Source organism: Bos mutus, chromosome 22 (genome assembly GCF_027580195.1).
Source record: "Bos mutus isolate GX-2022 chromosome 22, NWIPB_WYAK_1.1, whole genome shotgun sequence".
NCBI lineage: Eukaryota > Metazoa > Chordata > Mammalia > Artiodactyla > Bovidae > Bos > Bos mutus.
The window spans coordinates 71,369,481-71,389,533 of record NC_091638.1 but is presented as its reverse complement, the minus strand read 5'-3'; the positions used below and the strand labels follow the sequence as shown (position 1 = coordinate 71,389,533).

Below are 20,053 nucleotides of genomic sequence, written 5' to 3'. Positions count from 1 at the left end.
AGCTCCCACCTGGCCTTGCATCTGCTCCCAGCAGGGTGGGGGAAGGCTCGAGAGTAGACCCCTGTCCTCTCTGCCGCTTCACTTGTGACCTCAGTGTAGCTGGCAGGGACACCCAGCTGGTCCGGCTAGCATGTGTGTGATTCCCCAGTGGGCACACGTCATCTCTCAACAACCTGTGAGCCTTTGGCCTTGCCCTGCCCTGACACCCATTAGAGGCCCTGGAGTCTGGGAGGCCTTGGGGAACATACATTCCGTCCCCCTTACCTGTGCCTGTCTTCTGTCTCCTACCTAGGCTAGGCCCAGCACTCTGACTCTCAGGATGGTACAGTAATAGACACACACACACCCGGCCAGCTGTAAGTGCAGCGTCCATCACCAGTGACAACCAGGATCCCAGCAGGGGGAGAGTGGTGGGAAGGATTCTGCTGCCACTCTGAGGGCATCAGGTAAATCCTGGCCCAGGTGGATCTTCTGTGACTTAATCCCCCACACTCCCAACCTTCTCCACCCTTGGGGCCAGGGACTGGGGAGACTCATTCCTGCTCTCTGCCTAACTGCCCCTCCTTCCCCATACTCTGCTGAGGCTCTTGCCCAGCATGGAATCATGGGCTTCTGATCCCCACCCTTTGCCAAACTCATAGCCCCCCCAGTGGTTACAGACACAAACCTCGATTCACAGGGGAGGAAGCTGAAGCCAGAGGAAAGGACTGGGCAGCTGAATTCCAGGCCCTCACCCCGCCTGGCCCTCCCCTTCCCCAGGGGGCGCCCCACAAGGGAAGGGCCATTTCCCAGAGCCTGGGCTCTTCCTGCCCCACATCAGTGTCAGACGGCTCCCCAGAGGAGCGAGGGGCTGGGTGGAGTGGGTGGAGACGAGGGGAGTTAGTCCCTGCAGAGGGGATAAGAGCTCACCATGGCAAGCTGTCCACCCTGATAAAAATGTATCAGCTTTGCGGGTGGTGTGGAAACGCCCAGAGGAGGGCCTGGCAGGGCAGTCCAGGCTGGTTGTGGACCTAGAGCCCCAGCGGTGGTCACTGGCCTGGCAAGTTCTCAGGCTTCCAATGGGAAGGGACACTCAGACCTTCTTGGCTCACTGGGAGCCAAGAGGAGGCCTTTGGTGAGCCAGGCGGGGCAGGGCAAAGGTGGCAGCCACCTGGACTGGGCACAGACTGCCCCGGAGTGACAGGCCACTGCTCATGATACAGAGCCTTGGGGCAATCAAAATTCAATTGTCCCAGCTGTGCCATCCCTGGAGAGGTGTGCCCCTCTGGACACAGCTTCTCAAGGAGCCCCCTGGTCCAAGTCTGAAGTGGAAAAGATTAGCTATGGATCCAGTGGGGTACCTACACCCATCTGTGAAGGAACCAGGGCCTGGTGGGCCCCAGGACCGGAACTAGCCCATCATAAACACAACAAGTGAACGCCTAGCGTACCAGGACTTAAAAGACCATGTCTCTATTGCCCTCTGCTTGGGCATGTGACCTACCAGCCACTCCCAACATTATAGGCATGGGCTGGTTCTTGTGAATTTCCATCTTCCCAATCTGCCCAGGCCATCTCATGGAAGACGCCAAGTAAATAAATGCTGGCCGATTGAAGGGGCAAATGAACAAGGCTTCCCTAAAGACTTTTGCTTTTCTTCTGGGCCCAAGACTGTGCACATCATAAAGCAGGGACACTGCTTTTCTTAGTGGCTCTACCAAGGCCCTTCCCTCCTTCTTTGCACAGACCGGGCCCAGGCCCTGAGACTACAAAAGAAATCTATAGACAGAAGGGGGAACTCAGCCAGGGAGATGGGTGGATGACTTGGCCCCAGGGATTCTAGCATAAGGGACAGGGAGGAACAAGGGCAAAGATGACCCACCAGTGAAGGATTCCAGGCAGTAGGCAATGGGATGGCTAACAGGCCAGGGGGCTTCCCCAGTGGTCATTTTGTTGTTTGTTCAGTCACTAAGTTGTGTCTGACTCTTGGCAACCCCCATGAACACATCAGGTTTCCCAAATCACATCCATTCAGTCGATGATGCCATCCAACCATTTCATCCTCTATCCCCCCATCACCTTCTGCCCTTAATCTTTCCCAGCATCAGGGTCTTTTCCAATGAGTTGGCTCTTCGAATCAGGTGACCAAAGTACGGGAGCTTCAGCTTCAGCATCAGACCTTCCAATGAATATTCAGGACTGATTTCCTTCAGGATCTACTGGTTTGACCTCCTTGCAGTCCAAGGGACTCTCAAGAGTCTTCTCCAGCACCACAGTTCGAAAGCATCATTTCTTTGGCACTCAGCTTTCTTTATGTTCCAACTCTCACATGCATACATGACTACTGGAAAAACCATAGCTTCGACTATGGACTTTTGTCAGCAAGGTGATGCCTATGCTTTTTAACACATCTAGGTTTGTCATAGCTTTTCTTCCAAAGAGCAAGCATCTTTAAATTTCGTGGCTGCAGTCACTGTCCGCAATGATTCTGGAACCCAAAGTCACTTGGTCCTTTAAACAAGTTATTCCTAGGCAACTACCCGTTTGCAGACGTTGAGGGCGCAATGCCCTCGGCCACTACCAGGGGCCACTACCAGCAGAGCATGACCTGCTCCACATTGGTGCAGCTATTCCAGGTGCCCCTGGGTGGCGCTGCAGGCTCAGCGTTCCTTCTGGGGGCGGGGCGGGGCGCATGCTCACCCTGAGTCCGCTGCTGCTGCTGCTAAGTCGCTTCAGTCATGTCCGACTCTGTGCGACCCCATGGACTGCAGCCTACCAGGCTCCTCCTTCCATGTGCTAGTATTTCCCTGATAAGGGCATCAGGGTCGCTGTAGGAAAGGCGCTGACCGTCTGCCCTGGGCGACTGCCATCCCAGGACCCACAGGGCACCAGGAGTCAGCAGGTGACCACAGGAAGGGGACACCCACAAAGAGAACAAACAGCCTGGGCAGGGGCCCTGAAGTGGGACTTACTTTCAAGGTAGGAAGTACCTTTCAAGGACAAAACAGGCTGGGAGGCAGCCACGTGCTTGTCCCAGGTGAGAGCTTGTGATGGCCCCAGGGCCATGGATTGTACCCATTTTTAAGATAAATGGCTCAGCCCTGTTGCTGCAGGCTCTCAGCAAAAAGCCTTCCACAGGTATCTCTTCTGTCACCCTAGGAGGTCACACTATCACTCCCAAGAGATTGCATAACTTCCCCAATGTCACAGCCTGGAGTCCAGGACTTTCCCTCCTGGCTGCCCACCCCAGAGAAAAGGAGGACACGGTGTGGAGTGGGTCAGGGTGAGACAGGAGGACACGGTGTGGAGTGGGTCAGGGTGAGACTGGAGGTCCTGGGAAAGACTGGACAAGAACCTGCCCCCTTCCACTTCCTGTAGGGAAGCCAGTCTGGGCCCTGGGGACAAATGGTGGGGGACAGTCCTGCAGCTGGTGGGGAGACTCCAGCCCCTGGGCCAGAAAGCCCTCAGAGAAATCCTAGCTCAGTGTTTCCATTTTTTTCTCAATCTGCTGACACTTCTAAGGAAACCTTCCACTCGGTTTAGAGCTGCTGAGCAGAGGGGTCCAGAAGCCCGGCTCTCCCTCCTTCCCACCTTCAGGAAGCCCCCCAAGAGTGTCCAAACACCAGAGGCCCAGGCCAACACCCATTTTCCAGATGAGGAGCCCAAGGCTCAGTGAAGGACCACACCTTGTTCTCAGACTCTCGGGACAGAAAGAGCCCTGTTCCAGGGGTCCTTGGGCTTCCAGGTGTCTCAGACGGTAAAGAATCTGCCTGCAATGCAGGAAACCTGGGTTCAATCCCTGGGCCGGAAAGAAACCCTGGGGAAGGGAATGGCTACCCATTCCAGTATTCTTGCCTGGAGGATCCCATGGACAGAGGAGCCTGGCGGGCTATAGTCCATAGGGTCACAAAGAGACAGATACAACTGAAGCGAAATTAATTACACACACACACACTGGGGTCCTGCTTGAATGGTTCACTGCAGCAGCTGGAAACCAGCACCTGGTCCCGGACAGGCATGGGGCAGGGGGAGATCCCGATCACCTCCTGTGGACCCACTCACTGGTGTGATGCCAGGTATACTTCTGAGTTCAGCAGCAGACCCCCGCCAGTGGCCCTCTAAGGCCCCTTGGCCATCAGGCCAATGCAGATGCCGGACAGGGGTGCCTCCTGTGATCTGGGGGTGCCCGCATACATGGCCCTCGGCCCCCGTCTGCCGCCAGTCTCTGTCTCTCTCTGTGTTGTTTAATCGCTAAGTCTAGTCTGACTTTTTCTGCAACCCTATCCCACCAGGCTCCTCTGTCCAGGGGATTTCCCAAGCAAGAATACTGGAGTGGCTTGCCATTTCTTTCTCCAAGAAATCTAGACCCAGGGATTGAACCTGTGTCTCCTGCACTGGCAGGCGGATTCTTCACCACTGAGCCACCAGGGAAGCCTCCCTGTCCAACTATGCAAAGGAGTGAAGTGGGGTGAGCCTGGAGTGAACTACCAAGGTTGCTGGTGACTGGATGAAGAACAGGAAGGGACCAGGCCCTCAGGGCATCTGAGCCCGGGGCTCAGCTCCCTGACCCAGAGCAGAGGTCAACTCAGAAAGCCACCATCCACCACCGCCCTCTCACCTCCCAACACCCTGATGGCCCAAGGACCTGAACTCCAGTTCCAAAATCCATGCAAATATCTACTCCATAACATACCTGGGTTTGTTTTTATATAAAAATAACATTTTTCCCCTAAATTTTTGCTCTAGGAAAACATGTCACGCTCACTGTCTTTATACACCATGCCCCTAGCCCGGGTCCTAGTGGGTCTAGAGCCATGGTCGTAGGGCTGTGGAGCAGACGGGGAGAGGACCCAAGAGGACAGACAGGGCCTCCAGCCTGAGGCAGGGCGAGGTGGGGCAGGTGAAGAAGCCTGTCTGGGTGGCTTGGTGGCTGCTGGGGCCCCGGGTGCTGCGGTCATCACTGGTGGAGGTAGGCTTCCAGCCACACATTGCCAGACTTCTTCAGGGACCTGGGTGGTGGGGGTAGGGAAGATATGAGGGACTCAACTGCAAGATATTAACCTTTTCCCCCCACGATGATGAGTGTGAGGGGAGATGGGCAGGCAGCTGGGGTGGGGTCCTGGAGGGGAGGACTGGGAGAGGCGGCTACACTTTCATTAACTGCAGTGGAACCTAGGCCTTGGGTGGGAGGGGAAAGGGCCCAGGCCATGTCCAGCCAGGAGCCAGGGTGGGTCTGTCCCTCCTCACCCGGCTCTCTCTGTCGCTTCCTCCTGCTGAGCCCTGCAACCCAGAGATTTGTGAGGCATGCAATGTGCCCACCACCAGCCTGATATCAGGCGGGGGAGGGAACCAGAAGCATCAGTAACTTGCAAGGAAAACCCTGTGCCAGGTGTTTGAAAGGGGCCAGGCCAAGTGGCAGGGGCTTTGAGGATCGGGCTGGGAGGGTGATGAAGGAGGAATTCAAACACCAGTAGAGAAGGAAAGGCCTCAAAGTAAAGGGAACAGCCTGTGCTAAGGCACGTAGATGGAAGAGCTCCGGCTGAGACTCTGGCCTCTGTTCCCCTGTCGAGGCTACCACCAGGGCCGAGCCCGGTCACCCCTGAACAGCTGCAGGAACCCCACTCTGCTCTTTCTGCCCCATCAGTACGTTCCTGCAGTCAGAGCACCCTTCCAAAATCCAAGTCCTGTGTGTCCCTCCTCTGCTCAGTGGCTCTCCCACACATCTAGCATACTCCTGCCTCAGGGCCTTTGCACGGTTATTCCCCGGCCCCAGACATGCTGCCCCCAGATGTCTCTACGGCCAGCCCTCTCCCTTCCTCCCTGTCTCTGCTCACACATTGCCTTCTTACCACCCACCCTGCCACCCAACTAAAAATTGCATCTCTGCCTGGTACCCCCCATTTCCTCTCCTGTACCCACCCGAAGGTTTTGTGGTTTTGCTTTGTTTTTTGCTGAAGCACTTCTCCCTTTCTCGCATTTTGTCATTTACTTATTTTCTGTAATTAACTGCTTGTTCTCCATTTCCCCCTGCTCAGATGTCAGCTCCAGGAAGGCAGGGATGTCGGGAAGTTCTGCTCACTGACGAGGACCGGGCCTGGGCCTGTGTGTGAGTGGACACTGGGAAGGACGGGGGTGGGGTCACAGGCCAAGGGCAGAGAGGCTGATGGGAAAGGCCCTGAATGCCAGCTCCCAGAGAGGAACCTGCAAGAACTCAAGAGAGCCAGGTGGGTGCTCAGGGAGTGGCTGACGGGCCCCAGGGGTGGGCGGAGGCCCCGGGGAGCCACCGTGAGCGGACGGCCCTTACCTGATGATGTCCACCAGGGCGGTGAGGAAGGGCTTCACCTCGTAGCTGAGGCCATGCTTGGCACACAGGGCCTTGACCAGCGGGGCCACCCTGCGATAGTTGTGCCTCGGCATCGTGGGGAAGAGACTGCAGGGGAGACAGTGCCTTGGCACCCCCGGACCCGGGCACCACCTCTCCCGGGCCCTCCGGGAAGTCCAGGGCAGATGTCTTGGCCTCTCCCGGAGTAGATGGGAAACGGGGACTCAGGCTCACTCCCACCCCCATGGCACCCCCTCACCCCGCCCCCGGGTCTGCGCTCACTGGTGCTCGATCTGGAAGTTGAGGTGTCCGCTGAACCAGTCGATGAAGAGCGAGGGCTCCACGTTGCAGGTGGCTGCCAGCTGCCAGGAGAGGGCGGGGCACAGGTGCGGGGGCTGGCACAGAGCGCCAACCCCACGGCAGCCCCATCAGCGCCCCCATTCCTCCCAGCTGGGGACCCCACCCCTATCCCCAGGATGGACCCTGCCCCGGCTGCCCACCTGAGAGCTGGCCCAGTCCCGGTGCTTCTCATGGCCAATCTCCCTGGGGATATGGTTCATCTGTGTGATCCACACAAACCAATGGCTCTCCAGGACCCTGTGAGAGGAGGTTCAAGGTGCTGCCCCACATCCTGCTGACCACTCAGCTTCCCCATCTGTACTATGGGATCGCAACTCCTCCCCACTGGTGTTTCAAGCAGCCAAGTGGCATGGAGGCCACTGCCAGGCTGAGCCCAGAGCAGCCCTACTCAAGAGGGCGGACACCCCAGATTGCTTCCCTGAGACCCGCCACCCCCTGGATGCTGCCACTCAACAGCCCAGGGAGACAGTACTGCTGTCCCCATTCTGCAGATGGAAACACTGAGGGCCATGGTCAGGGTGCTCTTCTGCTTGTCATGCCAAACCTGGCCATACCTGACAGCCACAAAGAGGAGCAGCGCCCCAGGAATGCCATAGAAGGGGATGTAGGACAAGAGGAAACGGGCGTAGAAGCTGGCGGCCCAGAGCAAGTCCTGTAGAGGAAGGAGGAGGAGGGGGAGGCCGCGAGGCAGCCCGGAGGGGGAGCTGAGGTCATGCCCATCCTTTCGGCTCGATGTGCCTCAGACGGGCATATCACCACCCCTTCTCTGGGCCCGGGTTTCTCAGCCAGGTAAAGGGACAAGTCCTCGCCTGCCAGCCTTACAGGGCTGACCATGGATGCTGTGCAAGGGTGTGGGATGAAGGAAGCCTTGCCCAGAAGACAAATACCTGGCAGAGGGGGCCCAGGGGGTCCCCACCCTCATCTCTCACTGTGAGAGACGCACATCACACCCTGTGCACACGCTGACCTGGCAACCACACACGCACACACTCACGCCCCCTGCTCTCGAGCACACGTGTTCCACATCACTACACGCACACCCCACCTTCCTCCACCACAGCTGTATGCCCGGGGGAGCTGGCAGGGCCCCCGCTCACCATCCACTGCATGCACACCAGCATGTAGGCCAGATTTTCCACTTCGAAGTTCACCAGCGTGAGCAGCGGCGGGCCGACTGCAAGGAGGGGCATGAGGGGGGCTCAGGAGCAGGGTAGGGTGCAGAGTGGGCCGGCCAGAGGGATGGGGAGGGGGCTCTGTTCCTCCAGCAGGGCTGGAGGCTGGTCCCACCCAGTAGGGATGAGCCTGCGTCACCCACAAGGCCTGGTCCTCGCTCAGGCCCTCGGTGTCTGAGCCTTTCCAGGCTGGTCCTTGCCCCACCGCCTCCCCCATGCCCCTTCTGCAGGTTGGCACCAGCCTGATATATCCCCACCCTTTAATCTTCACCTTGTGGCCCCCACAACTGCCCTAGGGCTCGGGATGCCCTGACTGAGGGCAAGAAGGAACTCTGAAAGCTGCAGCCAGGGCTGTGACCGCCGCTGACCAGAAGGCACCCCAGTGGAGGGAAGGGCTAGGGCAGAGGCTGGCCACGGAAAGCTGCATGGGCTGCAGGCTGGGGTGACCAGAGATGTGCAGTGGACAAGGCAGGCCCCGGCGTGGCCCCCACCCCATCTGTGCCCCCGCCCCCAGGAGGACAAGGGGACACTCACTCAGGAAGAAGTACAGGTGCTGGTGGTTGTAGGGCAAGTATCTGCGCTTCTTCTTGCCGTACTGTGAGGATACAGGTGGCCCGTTGGGGAGGGTGGCTCTCCAGGCCCTCCTTGCCCTGGGCAGGGCCAGGGGGCTGGCTGGGCCAAGAGGCCAAGGCAACTCTGGATTCTAGCCACTGGGAGGTGGGGCGGGGGCACCCTGGGAACAGGGGCTCTGCCTAGAACTAGATAGAGTAGGGGGCGGGGCCACCTTGGAGCTGGGGGGCTCTGGGGCCACCAGGTTTCCGCTGCAGGCCTGGCCTGAGCGTGTCCCCCCACGCACCTCAACGGACGACTCCCCCAAAAGGAAGACAGGCGCCACAGTCACGTCTGGGTCCTTGTGGAAGATGTTGGGCTTGGCGTGGTGCTGGAAGTGGCGGAAGTTCCACCAGTGCGCAGAGAAGCCCTGCGGGGGAGGGGGCTCTCAGGTGTGGGGCTGGGTCATGCCCACCTCCCCATGCAGCCCCGTCCCCACTCGGCCCCCGCCGGCAGCCCGCCTTCCGCCCCCACCCTCACCTTCAGCTGCCCCATCACAAACTGCTGGGCCAAGTGGTTCCACCGGGAATTCCTGAAGATGGACGTGTGGCCCAGGTCGTGCTGCAGACACCAACTCTGGGCCTGGGGAGACGCAGGGTCCGGGGCTGTGGCAGGGAGCTGCCGGGGGTCCAGCCCGGAGCCCTGGCCAGCCAGCCCTCCCAGCTCGCAGGGCACCGCCACAGCTCACGTTCCACTCTAGACCCTAGTGGACCAGCTTCCTTTTTTTTTTTTTTTAATTTAGTTTTTATTTTCTGGCCGCCCAGCACGGCATGTGGAATCCCCTGCCAGGGATTGAACCTGCACCCCCTGCAATGGAAGTGCCGAGTCTTAACCACTGGACTGCCAGGGAAGTCCCCAGATTCATCTTTTAAGAGACAAGGACAGCTGAGCTGGGGAGGTCCAGGGGCTGCAGGCAGCAGCCTTCCAGGGACCCTGGGCTCCCTGAGGGGTACTAAGTAAAGCGCTTCCTTAGTTCATTTAAAATGAAGCTGGACTTATGGGGCCTCTAGCTGGTCATTCTTTGTTTGCAGACAAAGAAACAAATGTTTTCTTTCTTTGCTGGTCAATGTTTGTTTTCAGCAAACATTTCCCAAGTGCCCGCGTGTGCCAGGCCATGGCTGTTGTCAGTCTAGGTGTCTACAAGACAGTGCTGGGTCACCTGGGAGATGGCCAGGATGAGGGCAGCCAGGGTACTGGGCACCCAGCCGGGGCCAAGCATGTAGATCATGAGCCAGGCGAGCACCTCCATGGCCAGGATGTGGCCCAGCAGGAGACCGAAGAAGGCGGGCTTGGCTTCAAACAGCTTCATGTCCTCCACTGCCTGGCGCAGGGCTCGGAAGTCCTCTATCAGCTGGGTCTGTCGGGGCGGAACAGCTGGTTAGCCGAGGAAGCGAGGGAGGCCCCCCACTCCCACCCTCCATCCCCACCACCCTCCACAGCCACTCCTCCTAGGGTCCAAGGGGTGTGGCCAAAGGGGATGGAGTGCCAGCTTGGGGTTCCCCCATCCCCACAAAAAGTGTAGGGAGCCTGAGAAGCAGGGAAAACCCTTAGAGCTCAGTTCATCTAAATCCTCATCATAGATGGGGATGCAGGGCCCAGAGCAAGGAAGGGGGTCTTCCTGGAGTCCCCCAGGAAATGCTGGTGCAGGCGTCCCTACAGCTCTGCCAGCAACTGTCTGCTCGGGAGGGCTGGCAAACCATGAAGCTGTTACCAGCAATGCCCCCATTCTTCCAGCCCCACACGAGGGGCTTAGCCTCCACCAGGGCCCTGCTCACATTCTGGGGTCCATCCTGGCTGGGCTCCTCTGGGGCCAGCTCTCCAATCAGGAGAGGCTGCAGGAACTTGCGCACAAAACTGAGGTCCTGGTGGAAGGCGTGGAAGGCATCCTGAAGGAGAGCAGAGAGTCAGGTGGACAGACAGACAGACAGCTGGGGCAGCACCCAGAGGCAGCAGGCAGAGACAAAGCAGAAGGGCTGCTGATGGAAGGGCAGAACAGGCAGGCAGGCAGCTAGTTGTTCATTAGTCACAACTGAATGACGGTCAGCCTTGCCCATGAGTCCTCCCTGGTCCTTCCCAGGCCCTGGGTGCCCTGCTTGGGTACCCCTCACCTACTGGACTCCAGCTGCTTCACCCTGCCATGGGGCCTTTCCTCAAACTTGGTTGGGTGTTTTAAAATCTGGATTTACAGAAAGTTTTCCCTGGAACACTCTGCTTCCGTTCATGAAAGGGTTTGACTTTTCCAAAAAAGATAGCGGGAAAGCTTTCTCAAAATCACATGCTTTTCTACAGGGTCACAAATGTCAGATCTACCAGCTTTTACAAACATAAGCAGTGAGTAACGTGTGAGTGAGGAAATTGGCAATTGATGACCACTGGGCCACCAGGAGAAAAAAAAAAATCCACCGAAGACCACACAGCCTGAAGATGCTCGAACAGTTAAACTTCTCTAATTTGAAAAGCAGGAGGACAAAATAAGTTTTTTTTTTTTTTAAATAAGTTTAATAAACAATCTAACATTCCTGTTATTCTGTGTAATGGTGGCGGGGGGTGGGGGCAGGGTGCAAAGCAGAAGGGGTTAGAGGAAGAGAGCGACCTCAAGGAAGATAAAGGGCTGAGGGATAAAGATAAAGAGGAGAGGGACTGGTCAGGAAGTGACCCCCATCGTTCATGCTCGACAGCGCTGAACTGTGAGTAAACTTGAACATCACACCTAGGGCTCAGCCTTCCTGATCTAGCCCTCATGTCTTTGGCTCACTGTCGTTCGCAAACGGGTTTTTATCCTTGGACTTTCTGAGTGAGCCAGCCCCAGCTGACCAGAAGCCTGGACTGCGGAAGCAGTGTCTGGGGCCAGTTGGGATGGGGATGTCCTCAGGAAGGTGACTGCTGGCTGCTATTGTCCTCTCGCTAATGAGACTAGCAGCACCTGGTGGGCATTACTGCACGACATCCCCCACACCATCCTGTGCCGGGCTCAGAAGAACCTCAGGCCCCTCCAGCCCCCACCTAGAGGCCGCACCTGCAGGATTCACCCAAGGGGTTCCCCTTTCCTTGTTAGCTGCTCTCCCCTCCTGGCCCAGAGCAGCCTGAGGACCTGGGGGCTCCAAGGGTGTAGCTTCTGGAATAACCTAGGTCCTTGGGAAGGCTGACTTGGGGCCCCTCCCTGGAGCTCACAGTAGGGGACAGGGCTGTATTGGTATAGATCTGTCTCCAGGGAAGAGCTCTGATGGGGGGGGCAGCACCCCGGGGAGACAGGGGGTCGAGGGGAGGCTGGCCCCTCAGGAAGCTGCCATGGCCCTGGCCACCTGGGGAGTGTTGGCCGGGGAGCTAAGAGGAAAATTGCTGTGCTTGGCTGACCCCGCTCACCGTGACCCCGAACAAGTCTGTTCTCCTGCCTGGAACTAGGCAAATCCAGGGGGCAAACCCAAGGGATGAGACTCCAGACCTTTCTGGCTCTAGAGCCAAGAGCATTAACTTTTTTTTTTCTTTTTAATTGTAGTCAAACATACATAAAATTGACCATTTTCACCATTTCGAAGTGTACAGTTCAGTGGCATTAAATGTATTCACTTGTTGGGCAACCATCCCTGCCATCCATCTCCAAAACTTCTTTATCTACCTCAGCTGGAACTCTGTCCCCATGAAACACTAGCTCCCCATTTCTACCTCTCCCAGCCCTCAGAGCTCAGTTGATAAAGAATCTGCCTGCAGTGCAGGAGACCCCAGTTAGACTCCGGGTCGGGAAGACCTCCTGGAGAAGGGATAAGCTACCCACTCCAGTTTTCTTGGGCTTCCCTGGTGGCTCAGCTGTAAAGAATCCGCCTGCAGTGTGGGAGACCTGGGTTTGATCCCTGGGTTGGGAAGATCCCCTGGAGAAAGGAAAGGCTACCCACTCCAGTATCCTGGCCTGGAGAATTTCCACGGACTGTATAGTCCATGGGGTCGCAAAGAGTCAGACACAACTGAGCGACTCTCACTTCACAGCCTCCGAAAACCATAGGTACGGCTCTCTGTGAATTGACTTGAAGGAAATTCCCTGGTGGTTCAGTGGTTAGGACTTTATGCTTCCACTGCACAGGGCACAGGTTCAATCCCTGGTCAGGAAACTAAAGTCCTGTAAGTCATGCAGCTCGGCCAGAAAAAACAAAAACAGAAAGAATTGACACTTAGAAGAGGAATCATATAGTCTGTGTTACTGACTTGTCACTTAGCATAATGTCTTCAAGGTTCATCCATGTGTAGCATGTCAGAACTTCCGTCTGTTTTAAGCCTGAATGAGCGTTGACTCTGATTCTCATTTCCTCTGAAACCCCCCTGGTGGTGCACAGAGCCCACATACAAACAGGCACACGGCACGCTCACAAATGGTGTAACAACCAAGGCTCACAGGTGTCACAGAAATTCAGTGCCATAAGCGTGTGCCTCTACACAAGCACACACCACCACCAACCCACGAAGGCTCACAGCCACGCTCGGGAACAACGCGCACGGGCAGTCGCTCGGGTACCCAGAGAGACACAGCCTGGCGTGCGCGCACGCGCGCGTGCACACACACACACACCAGACGCGTGTCCTGTGGCTACGGCCCCAGGATGTCTACCCTCCCAGCCCTCCTCTCTCCTGACCTCTGAGTCTGTTCTGGGGCCACCCCAGCACCCGGCAGACCCCAGATGCTCCAGGGCCATACTCTTGAGCTGAGCAGCTGGGGCAGCAGGTCACCTCCCTGACTCCTTTCCCCTCACCCGGATGTACCCAAGCCAGGCCTGGAGATGCCCCGAGGGAGAGGCCACAGCCAGGCCCACCCAGGAGACCTCCAGCCAGGTGTGTCCCTTACAGTGAGTAGGGAAGGGGTGAGCCGCCTCAGGTCCAGGTGGGACTATCCCGGAGCTCATGGACAAGTCTCCACCTGATGGGTGGGTAGATACTGGGAAAGCAGCCCAGGTTCCTGGGGCTGGGTTGAGCACTCCAGAGCCTACACTTCTTGCGGTCTGAGTATCAACACAGTAGGTCCCTGGCTTCAGACCCAAACCTCAGCAAACAGTTTTTTTTTCCCTGGACTATTGGCTGGGGCCGTGTGACCCAGTCCTCTTTGGCCTCTGTTTAAACATTCAGGAATCTCAATGGGCAGAAGACTTAGAGAGGTTGAGCCAGTTACTCAAGGTCACACAGCTCCATCTGATGAAGGCTGGGCCAGAACTTGGTCTGCCTGTAAAATGGTGCTTGTGGCCCCTTGGCAGTAGCCTCAGGGTGGCCACTCCCTGGTCAGAGGGGAGGCGGTGTGTCTTCTAGGTGGGGGCAGGGGGTCCTCATCACGAGGCTGGTCACCATCCTGAGTAACCAACGATCTGGCTGCTCAGAGGCCAAGGTGTGGGGGTCAGGAAGGTGGTCCTGGCATTTCTGGGGCTGCACTGACCAAGTTTCAGGGCACTGCAGGAGGTCCCAGCCTTACACTGCGCCTCCCCCCATGCCCACCCCCAGTGCATCTGGAAACATCTTCTCAGGGGCACGGGTGCAAACCCTGTGACTTTCCCCCAAGGAGGTGGCAACTAAGGCCTCACTGGTTCTTGGAACAGACTTGGGTGAAACTTCTAGAATTAAAATGGTGTCTCTAAACATAGACTGCAGGTGGCAGGGACAGGCCCTGTTCACGGCCGTGGCCTCGGAGCCCCGCACAGAGCAGGCGCAGGATGGCAGGTGTGAATATGTGGACAAGGCCGACCCTCCACAGCCCACCAGAAAGGGGGTCTGAACCATTTTGCCGGGGGCGGAGAACAGAGGCTCTGAGTGGTGGGCCCACCTGCCCCAGAGTCTGCAGTGGCAGAGCAGGGATTCAAACCCAGGGATCTCCTGTGAGGTCCACGTCCTCCCAGGGCACAGCTCCCACCCAGCCCTGCCTCAGTCCCCGGAAGCCTCAGAAAGGCCCCTGCTCAGGCCCCCAGCCCCGCCTTGAACTCCAGGGAGCAGCTGGTTAAGGGCAGGCATGGGGAGACTCAGGAGGCAGCCTGCAGAGGGTAGGAGCTGAGTCATTCATGAGCCACGCCAAGCCATGGAGCCGCAGACAAGACCACACCCCTTCTCCTACCTGTACTTTGTCATCAGTAAATCAGGAATCACTCGTGCCCATCTCGTGGGGCTGCCAGAGGACTGAGTCAGTGCAGGTAGAGCATGGAGAAGGGGCCTGGCATCTGGTCCCCATGGCCTCAGCTGCCCTTCACCGCGGTCCACCCAGAGATCCAGGCCCACAGGCGGGAGGCGGGAGGGTAGAGGTATGCCCTGCTGGTCATGTTCTGGGCAGCCTGAGGCGAGGAGGCAGGACACCTTCCACCCCAAAGATAAGGTGGAGGTGGGGAGCATTTCTGATCACTTCTTCAAAGAATTTGGAATGTTCCAGATCAGGAAAGGGGTGGAGCAGCTGGGGGTTCAGGTGGCCTGGGTCTGCTCCTCTTAACCTCTGCTCAGTGGGTTGTGAGGATGGGGGTGGGCACACTCAGGAATTCGTCTCTCTCTCCCTCCCTCCCTTTCGAGTGGGAAGATTTGAAAGGTGAGCCGGATCTCACTCCCAGTGGCCAAATGCTCCTTCCAGCCAGTGGGGAGGCACTATCAGTATCCCCATTTTATAGAAGAGGAAACTGAGGCCAAAGGGCACACAGGTCTGGACATGAGTATCCAACTCCTGCCCAAGCAGCAGAGTCTTGCTCAATGGCAGATGCCCCAGGAAGTTGCCCCTATCCCCCCCCAGCATCCCTGGTGTCCCTGGTGATGAGTGTGGTGGCCTGGGAGAGGGCGGTCTCCTCCACCCAGCACCCTTGGCCTCACAGGTGCCACTGACCCAGCTGTGACATGAAGTGGACCCCTGGGTCCTCTCTCCACCACTGAGTTCTGGTTCTCTCCTGCTGCTGTTTCCTGAGAAACCCATGGCTGCCGCTTGGGCATCCTTACGAGGAAATGTAGATGGGCTCCCAGGGTGCTTAGGCCGCTAGCATCCCCACATTCCTGCCCAGCACTGCACAATCCTGACACCTCCCCAAGGCACTGCAACACCCCTATCCCCCCACCACCCAGCTCCTCCAGGGGCCTGGGTGGGTGGGGACACTGCAGAAAACACCTACAGAGCCCAGAGAGGGCAAGCTTCACAGGAGTGGCCATTAGGCAGCTTTCAAGGCAGCCAGCGTGGTAGTGGAAGCAAAGCGTGGGCCTCGGGACCAGGTCATCTGAGTCCCCGGCCAGCCCCTCTCTCTGGCCCCACTCTCACTCCAGAGCCTCAGATCTGCCCAGACCTGCCCCTACCCAACTCCCAGACACAAAGCCCACCTTCCAAGCCCAAGGACAAAGGTCCTGCCCTTTGAGGGTTCCAAAAAGGTCCCTTTAAATCACCCGTATTCAGCCTCAGTCTCCTCATCTGCAAAATGGGCCAACACTGGGATCACCTCTGAAGTTTGTTGTCTGAATACCACCCAGAGTTAGATCCTAATGGTTCCCATTGGTGCCCCTGAGCCCAGCATCACCTGCCCTCTCCCCTGGACACACCTGCACCTCAGGGCCCAGGTGAATGGCCACCTCTTCCAAGTGGCTTCCCCTGGCAGGGCTTGGGGGGAGGTCCTATCATCTGTTAACACCTCCCTCTTCTCCTGGGAGGCTCTGCCTTCCCCTTCCTCACTAGGGATCCTTTTAAAATGTATCGATACGTCAGATTCCCCTGTCTTCTCTGTTCTGCCCTGCATTCTCCCCTTAGAATAAAACCAAAGTCCTGATTCCCCTGCTACCGCCGGTCCTCATTGCTGGCCCTTCTCCTCACTGCTTGGCTCCGGCCACGCCGATGGTCTTGCTATTGCCTGAATGCATGGAGTATGGCCCCACCTCTGAGCCTTTGCCTTAGCTGGCCCCTCTGCCAAGGAACATCCTCCTAGCAGATTTTTTTTCTGCTGCCTCATGCAGCATGAGGGATGAGAGTTCCCCAACCAGGGATCAAACCCGTGCCCCCTGCAGTGGAAGTGTGGAGCCTTAACCACTGGACTATCAGGGAAGTCCTTCCCAGCAGATTTTCTGTTCATAGCTGTATCTTCAGAGGTTAGGTCAAGGTTTGGCATATGGGATATGCTTGCTGGTATCTGCTGTTGAATCCAGTGAATTAATAATTGAAGGATGAATGAACGAACGAAATAAACAGAGAAGCGGCAGTGGAGCGGGTGGTCAAGATGGGCTGTGAATTCAAATCCAAGACCCGTCACTTAATTTCAAGTCATTTTGCCTCTCTGAGTCTCAGTTTTCTCATCTGTAAAATGGAAATAATAACAGTACCTGTCCCATAGATGTATCATGAGGATTCAAAGAGGGACTGTCTATAAATCAAGCGCTGAATTCGGAGCCTGGCACATAGTAGGTGCTCAGCGCCCAGCCCTGGTCAACTTATGACCAGCAGTGGCTGGGCCTTGCCCCTCCCTGGCTGGCCCCTCTAGTCTCAGACTGCCTATGACTCTTAGAAGAACCTGGCTCAGGGCCCAGAGCACTCTCCCCAGGGTACCCGGCTTTGTATCCCAGGATGGCCACAAGCTGACTTCACGGCACAGGAACTCTGGGAATTTCCTGGCAGGAAGGCTTCTGTGGCCTGAACAGGAGAACAGCTGATGGGCGGCAGGGGCTGGTAAGAGGTGGCTGCGGGAACACAGCCCCTGTGACATGGCTACCCCACCCCCACCAGTGCTCCAGGGCAGGGGCTGGGGTGCCTGGGGGTCTGGGCTGGACCACACCAGGCCCTGGGTTGTCTGAGCCCTGCTCTGCCCTGTGGGCTCACCACAGACAAAACCTAGGGTCCTCCACCCCCAATCTCCTCATAACCCCTTTGGGCTGAACAGACCAGGTATTGGTGGCAACTTAAGCCCAGTGTCTGGGCCTCAGGAAAGCTAAGAGATGGCCTAACATCACACCCTGTTACAGACATGAATGAACCAGAGGTGGCTATGTCATGGCTGTCCACTGCACTCTACGGTCTGCAGGGCACACTCACACTTATCAGCCGGCAACACACGCTGACTGGGAACAACTGCGTGGCAGCTGTGGGGCCGCAGAGTTGCAAAGGCACAGTCCCACTTTCAGCTGGCTCACTGTCTGTCCCCGCTGTCCCCACTTTACAGATGGGGAAACTGAGGCTCACAGGAGTGACATGCCTGGTTCAAGGTCACTCAGAGCCTCCAATGGCAGAGCCTGTCCATGGCCCCAGGGAACAGACAGCATGTTTTTTAATGGAAATGGGAAAATGGACCCTGTTGGTGAGGAATCAGTGAGAAAGCGGTCACGTGGGGTCTCAGGGTATAGAGCTAAATGGATGATGGGGTTCCCACACAGGAGGGTCCCCAGCATAGGCCTGGGCACCAAGCAGGAAAAAGTGACTCACAAACATTCTTCATCATCTTCCTCTCACCAGCCTCCATCCTGTCCGCCAGGTCAGAGGTTGAAAAAAGGCCAGAGCAGCCACCTCCAGGATCCTGGAGGGGTGGCCAGCGCTCAGCCCAGGGGAGGGGGGAGGAGCTGCGGCTCCTTACCAACCCACCCCCCAAACCCACCCCAACGCCCTGGCAGCAATGCACGTGTGTGTAACCATGCACACAAACACAGGCCTCGTTCACACACATATAGGCCTGGAGACGGTCACACACTCACCAGCCCTCAGTCAGCTCACACTCCCTAGCCACCGCGTGGGCCCCTGGCACCGCACACAAGGGTTTGACTGTCACCTTCTAGAGTTTCAGGAGATGTCTGATCCCTAACCTCTCAGCTTCCAGGGAAAGTGAGGAAGAGAGACTTTTTCCTTAAAAGAGTCCCAGGAAGATCGCCCAACCCACTAGAGAAGGCAGTGGGCAGAGAGAAGGTGGTTCTGGAAACAGGGCCACTGACCCTGCTGGGACAGGACACAATCTCTTTTGTTATTTAAAGCCCCGCCAGTTAGCGATGCATCCCCTGGAATCTTGAAGAACTTCCTGGTGCCCAGGGTGACCAATCTAGAATTTGGGATGGTCAAGGACAGAGTGTCATGGCCCCAAGCCCTATTGTTCGGCTGGGGGGAGGGGGTGGGCGGTCTCTGGGAAAAGGGGCTGGTGAGGAGTCTCAGCCTGATGGCTCCTCTGCCAAATGGTCCCACTGGACAGGCCACATTCCTCCTTGACCAAAATGTCTCGACATGGCTGCGGAGGGGAAGCTGGGGTCCACAGGGGCCCGCCTGTTCCTGGGGTGACTGTGCTTTCCGAAGAGGCCCACCCAGCCTGACTGGCAAAATTCTCCCACACGCAGCTGCTAGCCCAGGAGAGGTGAGTCACTGCCCCTCAGAGCCATTCACAGCAGTTCCTGGGAAAGCCACAGACCTCTAGGCCCTGCCCAGGCTCTGCTGCCCTGCCTCCAGCCTGTGAGGGCACATCCTTGCCAGCCCCTAGGGAACCCGCCCTACCTCTGGCATCCAGCAAGCACCCAGCATGAAGACCGTCTCTGGGGGTGCACTCAGAACCCAGAGGAGGAACACCAGAGCATCAGGGAGCGCCCTCACCTAGGGCCAGCGCTTTCTGCCTGGACACACCCACCTCTGAGACCCCCGCCTTCCTCCCACAGACATCTGCTGCAGCTCAGCCCCAGGGGTGCGGGTTCTTTTGCCGGGCTGTGGTCTTCTTACTCCACATCAGGCCCCCGTCAGTCCCTCCCAACTCTGGGTCCCCCGTCAGGAGGTCAAAGGTCAGCGTGAGTAGGAAGGATGCTAAGCACCCACCCGGCTCCCACGCCGCGCCGCTCCCACCCGCGATGGAGCAGGGGACGGTGCCCAGCGACCAGGCCCCGCCGAGCACCGGGGCTCCACCCGGCCGGCGGTGGGCGGCCTTACCGTGGCGTCCTCGGCGCCGTGGTGGCCGATGAGGCGGCTGCCCCCAGGGTGTCGCTGTGCCCAGCGGCTGATGTCGTAGACGCGACGCTCGATCACCAGCCACTTGTCGCCTGGCAGGTTGTGCCGGCGGACCTGCTCCCAGCGGAGGGTGGGCAGCGGCGCCCCCCGCTGCCCAGGTTCCCAGTCTGGCTCCCCGACGCCGCCCATGGCTGCGCGCAAAAGTCCTCGCGAACCCGGGACCTCGCCGAGCGGAGACCCCGAGGGGAGCGAGGCAGCGATCGGAGACTGCCTCCGCTGCCACCCGCTGCTCCGCGGCCCCGCCCTGCCGCTGCGGCCTCCTTACGAGCGTGCGCCGGCCCGGCTGTCCACGGGCAACTTTTCCCTCCCTTATAACCGCGCTGACAGCGCTCGCCTCGCCTCCTCCCCGCGCCCCGGCCCCCGCCGCCGCCGCCCCAATCCCCGCGCAGCGGCTCGGCCCCCATTGGCTGCGCCGCTAGCCGGCGAGGCCGGCTGGGAGGGCGGCGTCTAGGCGGGCGCGCCCCGCCCGCGGGGCTCCGCGGCCACCACACCCCGGCCTGTGGGGGGCACCGGCGCAACCCTGCTCTTGCCCAGCGGGGCAGGGAGGGCGGGGCCGGAGGGAGGTGAAGCCGGCAGCCGGCGGCCGCCGCGCCCTCGGGGGCCCGGTCCGCGTGGGGCCCTGAACTAGAGTCTGCGAAGAATGGGCTTCCCGCTGCGCCCTCTGCAACGTTAAAT

General features: G+C 58.3%; 1 protein-coding gene across 2 annotated transcripts; it reads right to left on the bottom strand.

Moving 5' to 3' along the window:
- Window positions 1-3,939: 3,939 nt before the first annotated feature.
- Window positions 3,940-19,698, bottom strand: FADS3 (fatty acid desaturase 3). Of its 2 annotated transcripts, none has more exons than XM_070360335.1 (12): window positions 19,301-19,698; window positions 10,218-10,328; window positions 9,686-9,799; window positions 8,923-9,024; window positions 8,690-8,812; window positions 8,368-8,428; window positions 7,759-7,835; window positions 7,216-7,313; window positions 6,802-6,898; window positions 6,584-6,663; window positions 6,284-6,409; window positions 3,940-4,988 (listed from the first exon to the last, which is right to left on the bottom strand). In XM_070360335.1, the coding sequence occupies exons 1-12, from the start codon at window positions 19,505-19,507 to the stop codon at window positions 4,937-4,939; spliced, it is 1,248 nt and encodes a 415-aa protein (XP_070216436.1). In that variant the 5' UTR covers window positions 19,508-19,698; the 3' UTR covers window positions 3,940-4,936. The 2 variants fall into 2 exon arrangements, with proteins under 2 accessions (XP_070216436.1, XP_005901356.2); XM_005901294.3 differs by having other exon boundaries at window positions 9,602-9,799; window positions 19,301-19,697.
- Between the last annotated feature and the right edge of the window lie 355 nt (window positions 19,699-20,053).